The sequence below is a fragment of the Pyxicephalus adspersus genome, chromosome 1 (assembly GCF_032062135.1).
Source record: "Pyxicephalus adspersus chromosome 1, UCB_Pads_2.0, whole genome shotgun sequence".
NCBI lineage: Eukaryota > Metazoa > Chordata > Amphibia > Anura > Pyxicephalidae > Pyxicephalus > Pyxicephalus adspersus.
The window spans coordinates 4069987-4084199 of NC_092858.1; the positions used below are offsets into that span (position 1 = coordinate 4069987).

Consider the following 14213-nt stretch of genomic DNA (forward strand, 5'->3'; position numbering starts at 1 on the left):
TATAGATCACTGGTGTCACCAAAACTGGCCTGAGAGACACAAACTGCTCATTGCTCCAGGAACCCCTAGCAACCTCTGGATGACCCCTGGTAGAGAAGCATTAAATTAAACAATATTGTAGCTGAAACCAAAAAATAAGAAATTTACAATATTTTCATTTTTTTGTTTTTTTGTTTTTAAAATATATTATTAGATCAAGGGGGTTACCCCTATTTTGGTTGATGGTTTGGGGAAAAGAGAGGGGACAATAAAGTTTATGATGGCCTAAAGGTAGACAATTTCACCAGCTGGACAATTGGAAGAATAGTGGTGGTGGAGAGGAGCTGCCATGAATGAGGCCTAGAAGACCCAACTCTTTCATAGTTGAAGCTGTATGTCAACTCATCAGTGTGAACAGAAGAACTAAAGTTTGGACCTTCTTATTATTATGGTTCAAGCAGAAGAAGGTGAACGAGGGTGAACTCACTGCCATCCCCCGGGCACAGATCCATCACTCTGTTCTCCATTCTCACTGTCCATTATAATATCCAAAAATCATCCATCACTGTATTGCAGCATTTTACCATTGTCCAGTCCTTCATAATTTTTCAACTATGGATAAGAAGAATACTGAAAGGGATCCTTTATGGTGGCATATCTTGGAGGCAATAGCTGTTCCGCTTGGGGAGGCAGAGCCTCTAGGGGGCGCTGGGGTTTGCACAGTAATGGTGTGAGCCAATGTGCAGAATCTAAGCAGCAGCCAGGTTTTCTCCAGAGTGGTGAGGATGTTGCACTGCTGGCTGCTGCCAGGTTGTGGTCCTTGGGCACACCAGGGTGGGGAGGATAATGCACGGTACCAAATCAGTAGGTAGGGGAAGAGTCAAGGCAGGCAGCAAGCAAGAGAGACCAGGAACAAAGTCAGGTGTCAGGAACCAGAAATCCAGGAAACAGACACTGGTGACACAGGGGAACACAGGCACAGGAAGTAACTGGAGACACAGGCGACATGGGGGTCACTGCAGACACAGAGGGACACTGGAACAGCATAAAGGAATGGACTGGGCAAGAACAGGTTAACACAGGGGCTGGACTGGGAAAGCACTCAAATTACTCAACAGGTATAGAGGAAATGCTCAGCAGAGCTAGGGGGCTCAGCACTAGTGGAGACACACTGCACGAACGCTGAGTTCACCCAAGAAAACCTAATGCTGCGGATTGATTCTTACTCTAACTTAGGGAAGTCCAGAGTAAATACAGATTATTCTCTAGATGTACTAAGCTAGAATGGGTACAAATTACATTAAATTGATGGGCTTCTTGAGTAGGTTAGATGAATAGTATATTGGAAGAATATAAAGTGTTGATTTTGTCTCGTGTGTGTCTTTCTCTTTTAGGACTGTTTTGCAGTGGTTGATGGTGGGGTAGAAGAATCAACGCGCCTCCTGACAGAAAGATTTGATTATATTTTCTTTACAGGTAAGAAAGATATGAAAGGTAAGAAACACAAAAATAAGTGTCTGGTACAACAGAAAACTTCTCCACATGGCATAGAGGACCCAGGACAAGGGTGGCAAAACAGGTGGGGAGTGGATGGACAGGGACCCAGGCTGTGGGATACACAACATTTTTAAGAAAGGCTTCTGAGGAGTCAGTGACAGGGCAAGGCTGAAGGTGGCATAGGGAATAGTAAGGCAGGACATATGCCCTGATTGAGGGTGACAGGACATGAGCATAGGGTAAGGATGGAAGAACTTTGGCCTAGAGGGAGGGTGGTAGCACAGAGGCCCATCGTGAAGGAAGTAGCAAATGGTTCCAACATGAGTGGAAGGACTAGGCAGTGCACCAAACCCAATTATATTATTTTCCTGCTCCAGAACAATTATGTATATCAGGAGATCAAACCTGAATTTCCAGATCCACATGATTTAAAGTCCTGAAACCACAGCACCAGCATAACAGCCAAGCAAAAGTGGTTGACAAGCACTCCAACCCCCACCTACCCACCTAGTTGCTGACTTTCCCTTTCCCGGATCATTTTAGCAACAAATTCTGTTTTTCATCCCTATAGGAAACCCAACTGTCGGTAAAACAGTAATGGAGGCAGCAACCAAACACCTGACACCAGTGACACTGGAATTGGGCGGTAAGAATCCATGCTATGTGCACGATGACTCCGACATCAAGAATACCGCCAGACGCATCGCCTGGTCACGCTTCCTTAACGCGGGTCAGACGTGTCTGGCACCAGATTACATCCTCTGTTCAGTTTTTGACAGGTCCAGAACACGAATGATTTCAGCACGGTCAGTAAAGTGTCGACAGCAGCCACAGGCTACTTTACAGATGAATTCCAGAAATATTTTGTGAGTCGGACGAGCCGAAGGTCCCCGCTAATCCACAGGTGAGACCCCAACACCCTAAAGGATATCTGTTTTGTTATCCAGGAAGTAAGTGTTAAAAGATATAGGGGAGGGGCTTAAAGGTGACTATTCTGTTTTTGTAGGGAAGCCATATAACCTAGCGGTATGTTTTTGGGATGTGGGGGGAAACCCTGTGCAAACAGAGAAAGAAAATCAAAATTCCATGCAAATAACGTCCACTGATCCAGTGTGCTACCTAATTTTGTAAATCTTATGTTGCCTTCTGATTGGCTCTGGCTTTTGACATTGATTCACTGATGCAGAACAAGCATGCAGATCAGAGTGAAGGTAGAACAGGTTCATTTCTCCTAACCAATCCTATTATCCAGCAAGGTAAAATCTTACAGCAATTGATTATCCATAAAGCCAGCACCTCTCATGCCTTTTATTTTTTACCTACTTCCTGTGACTGCAAGTCCTGCTTTCACTCTGTTCCTATGGAGATATGCTATAGCCCACCATCTATGTCTCTACCTACTTTGGGTCACATCTGATTGACCCTCCCACCAGTTAAGTTTAGAGTTGAGAGGAAATGGTTGTAGTGCAGTGTACAGGCACATGAATCTATCCTGTGCCCACTGCTTTGCTCCAGTTCACCTATGAGCCTGATTGCAATTTGAATTTTCCAGGCCACTGCTAGATACTGGAAGGTCAGCGGGTGCTGGGTAAATATGAAGAACATATATAATGGAGGATAGGCAGGACGGAACCATCTCCTTCATGCAGGCTACTTTTTATGAGTTGATTGCAGCTTTCCAGCATGCAGGAGAACTCTGATCATGTTAATGCTCAATGTGCCAAGAAGGGTCATGTGACTCCACAGCCAGCCTGGTGATAAAGTGATGGGCAGATATCACCATTGGCTCATACAAATGGCTGCAACCTGCTGCTTTCTATTCTGTATTTGTGTTGGGAATCTGGAAAGATGGCCTTGTTGGTATCAGGAACTTGAATTTGGGAGCAGCTGATTCATTTTTTTTTTTCTTATAGGGGATATTGTGTGCGCTCACAGGCGGTCAATCACTGTATCAAGGAGTTCCTGCAAGACACGAAGGATTCTGCTCACAGACAGGTGAGTGATCTGTGGGGGAAATGTCTGCCACATATGCAGCCAGTCTGTATTTAATGATCCGTGTAAGTCCCTAACTGTGACCTGGAATCTGTCTCTGTACTGCGGGAGGAAGAAGTGGTACAAGTAGCCAGTTCATGAACAAAGAGCATGCTGGTTGTAAGAGAAAGCAGTGACCGAGAGGCTGCAGCTAATTCACTGTGCAGTCTCTGGGTGGGTGGGAGTGGCCATGACAGCCTGGACTCCAAGGCACTAAGTTGATTGATGCTAAGTTACATTATACTTGGAGGACATCTAGTGGTGGAAAAGAAATACTACAAGGACATATCCGAAATAAAGTCAGCACCCCAGCCAGCATGGTCCTTCTGACCCCACTGGGGGGCGGCGCACTGGCCAGATCCGCGGACCATCTCTCCTGTACAGATCACAGGCTCAGAAAGATGTTTCAATAAACAGAGCAATTAATGACAGGGTATTAGAAGGTGCAGCAATGTATTGGAAAGCAAACATTTTTAAACTGAGCATACACAATGTTACCTTACACATTGATATACAAATATAGGTTCATCATAATCACTCCCACTCAGCAATGTGAAGTGGGAGATTAGAGAACTAGAAATTAAATCCTGTATCAACAGATAACAGAATGCAAAGAAGAAACATATGAAGAAAAATATCGTGGGGGAAGCCAATCACATACAAGGAAATGTAAAACGTCATGGAGGGTGTGAATCGGGTTCAGGAGGGCATTTTCAGTATGAAGAATTGAAAAGTAAGCATAGAAAGTTTTACTTTATAGTGATGGTGGGGGCAAACCTTCAGCAAAGGTAGGAAGTACATCAGAGTAAGGGAAATGTTTTGGCAGACACAGATCTTTACAGAAATGTAAAAACAAATCCAAAAACCACACAACCAATTTGGGTGGGTGCCTTGCTCTTTCTGATGTCTATGTTCTATGTTTCTACTACATAGGGACTGGTTTTAGCAAAGACTGGAGGAGATAGTCTATCATGGGTGATCCAGCATGATCCTGGATTCAAAACATTTGCCAAACGATTTTAGGAAATCCATTTTAGATTTGTGGGATTGCCCAAGTTCACCCATGATACTCTATCTTCTCTAGTCTTGACTCCCTGTGTAATAAATTTAGATGTAATGTATCTGTTTGATGGGTTGTATTGTCCTGAACCCTTCTGCAATCTCCCCAGGTTCTGTCGTTGGGATGCGGATTTGACTCCCTTTATTTCCGGATGTCCAGCAATCTCTCTGATGACTATAAGCTCCTCGGTGTGGATCTTGGTGATATTCCTGCACTGGATTCTGCATTGGACAGTGCTGGGTTGAGATGTGACTGTCCAACTCTCGTTCTAGCAGAAGTTGTTCTGTGCTACGTAGATCCTGCCAGGTAATTAGAGATACTGAAAACTTTAGGCATCCTTTATCATATTGTGTAATCTTTCCACCAGAAATCCTGGACACCTATTGTTAGTAGATGTACAAATTTCATGCGTGGTTCTGTATTCAGAGTGATTCAGCATGCAGAGTTAGATAAATGGCTCCATTTTTTACGTTATCTGTGCTGAAATTTTATTATTATGTTGAATAGGTGCTGTAAGATTTAATTGTAGTTGGGTTGGGAAGGTGATAGGGTGAGTATATGAAGGGTTTCATTTTTGCTCACCCTGGCCAGGCCAATAAAGATGGCTGAGGTCTCCAAACCCTGAAGAATTCCGGGCGAAGATGGAAGCACCGGCAACCAAGTGAGGTCATTTTAGTAGGTGGTCTGCAATAATGTGCAAACAAAACTCCTCTGGAGCCCTAACATTTGTACCAGTTTATTTCCACTTTAGGATAATACTAGGGTGAGGTTAAGTCGGGGTAGGGTTATACGGACTATTTACTGTAGAGCTAAGGTCGGTTTAAGATAAACTTGTAGGTTGCCTTGTATGTTCTATACAGTTTGGGTTGTAGGTTTAGCTTAGTTAGGGTATGAGCTGTAGAGAGAAGGGTATGTTCTAAATAGTTAGGTTTGAAGGGGTAGAATATACAGTGCTGTGTAATATGTTGGCACTATAAAAATTCTCTTTATTAATATTATTAGTTAGAAGGGGGGGATATGCTGGAAGGTATTGTTCATTTTAGCCTAAGAATGTTCTGTAGGGTTAATGTTGAAGAATTAGGCCAGTGATAGAATTGCAATAAGGGACAGGATATGCTTTAGGATTGGGGTAAGTATGTGCTGTTGGGTTGGGCTGAGGATGTTCCTTTAGGTTGGATGAGAGTGAGTACATATTGTAGTGTTAGGGTTGGGTATATGCTGTGGTATTAGGATGGGTTTGTGTTTTGGGGTTAGGGTACTCTGACCAAGACCAGGGCTTTAGGATTCAAGAAATAGTTGGCTTTGGGTTGTTGTGCTGTTTCCTATATATAATAGAATACATATGGTAATTATGGGAATATCCGTTTTCTTTTTAGTTTCTAGGTTGATATAAACCATAGAGTAGAAAAAGAGAGTAAAATAACTGGGTGGTGGAAAGGGCAGTATTGAGGTTTCTCACACAGTCTTCCCTTTGGTCCATTTATTCTACAGATCGACAAGCGTGATTGGCTGGGCGGCCCAACGCTTTCCCCATTCCCGCTTCATAATATATGAGCAATTTTCACCGTCTGATCCATTTGGTCAGGTTATGATGAATCATTTTGTGTCGCTGAATTCTGCTTTGCGGTCAGTGGCGGCGTATCCACAGCTGGAGGATCAGGAACGGCGTTTCCTACAGCAGGTCAGAATTGTCTATTATATATTCATATCCTTTCCTGTCTATGGAACCTTTACCTTTCTTTTTTTCCCCACATTTATAAGAAGTAAAAATATCATGTTGATGCTTTTCTAGCACAAGGAAGTAGCCCTCTAATGATAATATATGATGAGTGATTGGTACTCTTTATATAGGGGTGTCATAGGTCTCTTGGACTCCTAATACCTCCTATGGGATCCTTGCAACCCAACCACGTACAGACTGCATCTAATAGCCTGAGAACCTTCCAGGTGCTCCTAGCTCAGAGCTGAGTGTGTCTGGATTCATGTTTCCCAGGGAAGATGAATGTTTTTGGGTTATAGCAATGATTAAGATTTGGTGGCTTTACAGCTGCCTCCATCACATTTATCTGAAAGCCCGAAGTCAGTTTGTTTGTTTGTTTACATGACACTTATGAAAGGAATTACAGTGGTGCCATTACATTACATTGGTGAGCTGAAGAAAACATAAACCTTAATACATGTTTCATCAATCTACCATGTAATGGAGATGTACATAGGAATAGAGTGTTCTCCTAGGCACCTTTGAGCTGGGTGCACCACCCGGCACTTTTCTGTAACACCCAAAAACAGCCAGTTGGTTGAATGAAAATTTGGGTCATAATACTGAGCCTGCCAGCTACCTACAACTTCTTTCCACCCAGCTTAAAAAAATGGTTGGGAAGAATACTGAAATACATATTTGTAGTCCAGGCTTTGTATTATAGTTAGTCAGATTGAAAAAAGACATAAGGTTACCAAGGTCACCCACTAGGGAAATAAACATATCACAGATATAAAACCCTACGGACATAGTCAATCCAGAGGAAGGCAAAAAAAAAACCCTGGGTACAATTTGCTCCAACAGGTAAAAAAATTTCCTTCCTGATTCCATGAGACAATCAGATGTTCTCTGGATCAGCAGTCTCTGTTATCTTTACATTAAAGCTTTAATCCCCAGTTATATTCTGTGCTTCTAGAAACCATCCAGCTTTTTCATAAAGCAATCTATAGAACTTGCTGGAACTCCTTCCTGAGGGAGCCGATTCCACATTCGCACAGACCTTACAGTGAAGAATCCCTTCTTTATCCGGAGCTTAAACTTCTTTTCCTCCAGACGCAAAGGGCGCCCCCTTGTGCTTTGTAATGACCTTACAGTGAATAATTGGGAGGAGAGTTCTCTATATGGACCATTTATATGTTTATGCAGGGTGATCATATCCACCCTTAAACATCTCTAGGGGGAATAGATTCTCTGTAGATGCAAAGGAGGACTAAATGTAGACATGAAAGGCTGGGACTGTTATTCGCAGCATTACTCATAAGTCAAACTCACTAAGTCAAACTCACTAAGTCGGGCTATAATACAGTCAAACAAATTATCTTCCTAATATTCCTGCTGACCTTATTTCAGCAAAATTTTACCCAATTCTTGGGAAATTTCATTGATCTCTAATTTCTGCTATGTTATCTCCTCACAGGGTTGGGAACAATGCCGCATCTTAGACATGAACGAATTCTCTGCTCTGTGCGTTTCAGACATGGAAAAATCACGCATTGAATCTCTGGAGCCGTTTGATGAATTTGAGGTACAATTTCTCTGTGGGATGAGTGGATGGTGTATTCCATACAGAGCGATATCTCCTTCAGCCTGGGGATAACCCAAACAGTGCTGTCACTGATATAACCATGTTCATTATCCGAGCAGAGGAGTCGGTCTGTTCATTCTATGTTTCATTTATTTCTGCTTAGGTTGTTATGTTCTTTTCTAATACAACCACCCCCCCCCATCCCCCAGAATTTTGGGCTGGTACCCCAGTGATGCAAGAAATGGGACAAACCCATATCGTGTTAAACCCAGCCCATACACAAAACGATTATGTCCTTACTCCTAAACCTCCAGCTATGGCTGAATGTTGCAGGGCCCTTCTACACTTTCAGTATCCAGGAGAAATATACACAATATACAGTTTACCCTCCTTGTAGGCTGTTATGTTTATTACCTAGTGTCCTACTGATCAGATATAACTTATATTTTCCCCCCTTCATTATAATGCCAAATATAGTCTTAGGATTTCATGTTTGAATGACATACCTTATATTAGATCCTCTGAAATGCAATGCATGCAGATTCTGTTCTTGGTCTGGAGGTGTTGGGTATTTCTAGGCAGGTGGTATTTGCATGCAGACCACCTTAGGTAATGCCCACATGTGATAATGAACCTCCTCAATTGAAAGGACTGGGATCCTGTGAATGAAGGGTGTGGATCAGGGACAGTGGGCACATCACTGACCTCCAGCCAGGATTTGGGGTGAGCTTGCCGCAGCTCCTAATATACATTATAAAAAGCAGAGAGTGTGAACTGAAATCAGAGTATACAGATTTGGTACAGAAGAGGAGCCGGTGTGAATGTGAAAGACCACAAGGAAGGCCAGAGGTCAGATTAAATAAAGGGAAATAAAGGGAGGTAGAAGAATCACAATAGATCGGGTCCCTGCACAGAGAGCAGATGAATATCCTCTGCATACCTTGTTGTTTGTTTTGTTGCTCATGGTATACGAGCTGCCCTTCAGCCTTTTGCTATAAGGTTACCAGCCATGTTTTGGGTGGCCATGCACGGTGCCAAGTGGTATTTTTTTTATTTATCTGTACGAGCTGTTGCTTGGCCTGATCTTTCTGTCTTGAGATGATCGATTATATGATCCCCGTCTCCATCATTATTCCGCAGGAGCTCCACCTCAAGTGCTCTCATTACTTTATCTTGGCGGCTTCTCGAGGAATCCTAGCGGACTGTTCAGCCTTACGACCGATTTGCGATCTTCACACCGGTATGGATGAATTGTATAACGTATACTGTTCAGTGTGGGAACTGATTCCTAGAAAACAGATTCAACTTCCCAACCTGTACAGTACATTGTCACATATTGCACGGTTCGTGAACTGTGAATACCATGACTGAGCAGTACTGCAGTTTTTGTGTGTGTGATCTCTCTCCGACTGGATTCCTGTGTATGATTCCATTTCTTTAATGACTGGATCCTTGTGTGCGATCATGTCTGTCTTGTCACTTGCAGAATCCTTCTTTGTGATACCCTCTGTCCCTGGATGGTTTCCTGTGTAATCCAATCTGTCCTGTCAGTGGCTGGTTCCCTGTGTATGATCTCTTTTGTCCTGTCATTGGCTGGTTCTGTAGGTTTGATCCCATCTGTCCTGTCATTGGCTGGTTCCCTGGGTATGAACCCATCTGTCCTGTCATTGGCTGGTTCCCTGGGTACGATCTCATCTGTCCTGTCATTGGTTGGTTCCCTGGGTATGATCCCATCTGTCCTGTCATTGGCTGGTTACCTGGATATGATCCCATCTGTCCTGTCATTGGCTGGTTCCCTGGATATGATCCCATCTGTCCTGTCATTGGCTGGTTCCCTGGTTTTGACAATCCACCTACAACTTCTTCTCCCTATTCAGCTTAGACAAATTAGAACATTGCTATTGGGATGAATTAGAATTAAAATTATAAGTCCTCTCCTCCACCAGGAGCAGAAACAAGTCAACTTCCCACAGACACATTTGGTAATTTTGGTTTGATAAGGTTGATGATGAAAACTCCATATTAATGCCCCTGGGTTTGTAATGGGATCCATTAATGTTCTCTAGGTGTCCATATCAGGGAGATATTTTAATGTTTCTGTATCTAGTGTATGATTAGGATGATTTTGATTTTTGTTCCATCTCTGGAATTTGCATTGAACAATCACGTCCTTATCCTCCATGGTCAGGAAAGCAATACGTCTTTGTGTTTGGAGGCCGCGCTGTGCCGTCTGCAGCCCTGCATGAAGAAGGCGTGTTTCTCCAGGTGGATGAACTACGTTGGGTTCAGGTAGGTGTTGGAGCAGTTACAGAGATTAAACGTTTGTATAAAACCTCCCTGATATCAATACAAATCTTTAAATTATTCCTGGTGATGTAGTTGCAGTTGAATTTGAGGTTCAATATGATCCCTATAGAAAATGTTGAGTATTTGTTTTGCAGCCATACACAACATTTGGAGCTGACATTTTTACTCCTTTCATCGTTTAGTTTCAATAAAATTAGGTATTATTATAATTAAACAGGATTTATATAGTGCCAACAGATTATGCAGCGCTGTACAATAACTAGGGCTGCAAATGATGGACAGATACAGACCAGAGGGAGGAAGCACTCTGCCCAGAAGTGCTTACAATCTAACAGTGGGGAAACAGGAGTAATAGGTGGTTTTGTGATTACAAAAGATACATTTGAAATATAAATAAAGGAAAGAAGGGGAGGGAAACAGAAAAGGGAGAAGGACATTGGGAGGAGGGTAAGGGGTCCAGCGGGGGTGTGACGGGGTGCCCCAGAGACAAAAATACTCGGCTGATCCCTATAAGCCAAGGCCCGAAACCGAGAGGGGAGAGAGTCCCTGATATTGTGAAGTTTAGGGAGTTAACATTGACCAAAGTCTAAGGGAGGATAATGAGAAATCCAAGGTTAAATTCCTCAATAGAATTGTTCAGTTGTCGTTCATGAGATACCAGGACATCTTTCTCTTAACTTACTAAACTTTTGGTCACCTGATCTCCATTTACCAGCCAGAACCTTGGCTGCTGTTACAATGCATTGGATTAGGTGAAACTGGGTATGGGTACAATGCTCTGGTTTTACATTCAAAAGGGTGGCCTTAAGTGCGCATGCGCCGCCCGTCCATGCCGGCTGCTTGCTAGACGGCTTGGCGCTCCCCGGACTCCTCAAAGGCTCTCCACAGCGTAATCGGTCGGCAGCCACGTTACCTGCGGATGGAGTAGACTCCGCGTCCTTTCCGGCTTACCTCCAGGATGGTGGGGAAAGCGGGCAACAAGCCAAAAGACCGCATTTCGCTGTCTTAACCAGTCCATCCGGCCCTCAAGATGGCGGCCACTCAGGAGACACGTGGGGATGAAGCTCCAGCGGGGATGAGGAGAGAGAGCGGCTCTCCTAAAGGTATGAACCGGGACTCGGGAGACAAGGGAGGGGAGAGGTACCTTCCCCAACGATCTCCAGCTGACAGCCAGGACACGCAGGATGTCTCCAGCCCACAGCACTCTCAGCAAACCCCCTCTCCAGGACACTCGCCTGCTGCACAAAGTTTCTCAGGCATGCAGGAAGTGGATTCTATGTCTCCCAGCCCCAATATACAGCAATATGACCACTGATCCAGATTTTCTGTGTTAATGCAGGAGCCCCCTGCTTGTTCTCCCCCATCCAGACTCCCGGAAGCAGAAAACAGGCTTTACTTAAATTTAGCTGCTCTTTTGCAATCCGAGTTGGCAAAAGTCACTGAGACAATCACCTCGGAAGTACGACAGGATTTACAGTCCTTGGGTACTAGAATTGATAAGTTTGAGAAAAAAGTGGATGAAACGGTGTCTCGTGTTAACCAGAATTCCAAAGAGATAGTGGTCTTACACGATCAGATTGATGCCATGCAGCTTAAGCTTGATGACATGGAAAATAGATCCCGCAGAAATAACTTTAGGATCAGGGGCCTCCCTGAATCGGTTAAAGATATTACAGAGGTGGTGAGGCGCTTCCTCCACAATCTTCTACCTGATTTGCCAGAGTCACAATTATTGCTTGATAGGGCACACAGCTCTGGTGGCCCCCAAACAAGATGGCCCGCCCAGGGATGTGATTGTCAAACCTCACTACTTTACTACCAAGGAAGCACTCTTGAAAGTGACCAGGGGCCTGGATTTGATCGAGATGGAAGGTTACCCGATACAAATTTTTTCGGATATAACGCCATTCACTTACCAACGTAGGAGAGCCCTTAAGCCACTATTGCAAGTCTTGATTGACCACAAGAATAAATATAGGTGGGCCTTCCCCTTGAAATTGATTTTTCAACTGCAGGGGAAAAGTTTTTCCTTCTCCTCGTTTGCCGAGGGTGAACAACTCCTCCCAGATCTGGACTTACTCCAGGGAGCAGATGTCCAGCCTACTCCAGACAAGGAGGCTTCCACGTCCCTGTACCCACTATGGAATAAAGCCAAAGCAGCAGGGAAACAGACACAGAAAACACCTTGAATATTTGTGTTGGACGCTATGCTGTTTTACTTTCTGACTTTATGTCCTTATACATATGCCAGTAGATCTGTGGGGATATTACCCTTGTGACCGGTTTGGGACAGTGCATATCCTGATACTTCTTTTTTCTCCCATTCTTGGTTTTTGCGTAACCTTATTCCTATCTGCGGAGTCTGATTATATTGTTCGACTGAGTTGATCCCTAATTTTACGACTGCCGCTGTAGCCCCATAGGGGGGCGTTACGGTGATTGGTTATTTATAGTTCATACTGGCATGTTCTTTAATTTTTTGTTCTAATATTTCGTATGTTTTTAATTTTCTATTCAGGATTAATGCTGTGTTGTTATATATACTTAGTGGCTGCCGAGCCTTTCTCAAGCATATTGTACCCCTAGATAAAGATGCCAAAAGTTTTGCTTAGGTTTGTTATGGGTACTCTATGCCTTAGTGTCTGCTTATGGGGTGGGTGGGTTACACGTGCCCTCAAATTACAGGGAATCCAGTTCGGGTCCCATTTATTTGATTTGGCCCGGAGGGAATCTCCCTGCCGAAATGGAGCTATTTGGAGCTCCTAGAGGCACAGGGGTTGGGGGGATGTCCCTCGGGCAAACCTTGTCCCGGGGGCCGAGGTGGTGCCTGAACCCCCTTGGTGTTTTATTCGCATGTTTAAAGTGCTGGTTGACTGTTTTGTGTTTGTCTTGTTTGTCTTTGGTGTTGTCCCCAAATTTCCTTTCCTGATTCCAGAGGAAGTACTTATTTGGTTCCGCTTATACTACTGTTTTATGATGACTGATCCATCCGCGGACCTGGTAATTCATTCTAAGCTAATGTTGTTATCCCATAATGTTCAGGGCCTTAACTCTCCTGTTAAACGATCTAAAGCATTCCACTACTATAATTCGTTAAATGTTGATATTTTGGCCTTGCAAGAAACACATTTTTCCAACAGTTCGGTTCCCAAATACCTCCATAAAAATTACCCAATTTTTTTATAATGCTACCTCTGACAAAAAGAAATGTGGAGTTCTTCTGTGTTTTCGGAAGAGCTTGAATTTCTCACCTCTAGAGGTCTTTAGGGATCCAGGAGGCAGGTTTTTAGTAGTGATTGGATGTGTTGGCCTGCATATGATCACGGTGGTATCGTACTATGTGCCCAATGAGGGTCAAGTGGCGTTTTTTTACACTCTTTTAGGTGAGATTTGGCCTAAAGTGCGGGGTTCCTTGATACTGCTAGGAGCTTCTAATTTGGCCTTGGATCACATACTAGATAAATCCAAACTAAGCAGATATAGACATCCCCTGAAAAAAAGCCACAGCCTCTCACTTCTGCTGAGAAAATATGACTTAGTTGATGGCTGGAGGGAGATGAACCCATCGGTTAGAGACTACACATATTTTTCGGCGGCCCATGATCAGTACTCCCATATAGATCATGGCTTTATCCAGTCCCATATGCTCCCCAACTTACTTGGGGCCCAAATTTTGTCGACTCCATGGTCGGATCATGACCCCCTGGCCTTATACCTGACAGGCTTTAACAGACCACAACCCGGGTTTCAGTGGAGATTTAATGAGAGCTTTATTTCTGATACCATGGCAAAAAGAGAAATAGAATCTTAGAAGCCATCAATTGAGAGGCTAATAAAGCATACATTAGGGGTGAGTTGATTAAAATGGGAGCAGCACGCAAACGGGCCCACAATAAACTGACAGATGACTGCCTCCAGGATTATCATAAATTACAACTGCAACATAAAACGGCTCCACACGTGTTGAAAGCCCACCTAGAGGCGAAACGCACGGAACTTAATTTGCTACTAACTACTAGAGCAGAAAAAACGCTGCGCTGGTCAGCGCACAATTT

The 14213-nt window shown here is 43.7% G+C and overlaps 1 protein-coding gene across 1 annotated transcript in view; it reads left to right on the forward strand.

Annotated features, from left to right (window-relative positions):
• Positions 1 to 2255: 2255 nt before the first annotated feature.
• Positions 2256 to 14213, forward strand: part of LCMT2 (leucine carboxyl methyltransferase 2) — a gene marked incomplete at its 5' end in the record, with an annotated part of 18820 nt that continues 6862 nt past the window's right edge. The window contains 7 exons of the mRNA XM_072398615.1: positions 2256 to 2380; positions 3390 to 3471; positions 4677 to 4873; positions 6059 to 6248; positions 7744 to 7851; positions 8992 to 9111; positions 9970 to 10140. Of these exons, the coding sequence (XP_072254716.1) occupies positions 2256 to 2380; positions 3390 to 3471; positions 4677 to 4873; positions 6059 to 6248; positions 7744 to 7851; positions 8992 to 9111; positions 9970 to 10140 (993 nt within the window). The remainder of the gene's footprint in view (positions 2381 to 3389; positions 3472 to 4676; positions 4874 to 6058; positions 6249 to 7743; positions 7852 to 8991; positions 9112 to 9969; positions 10141 to 14213) is intronic.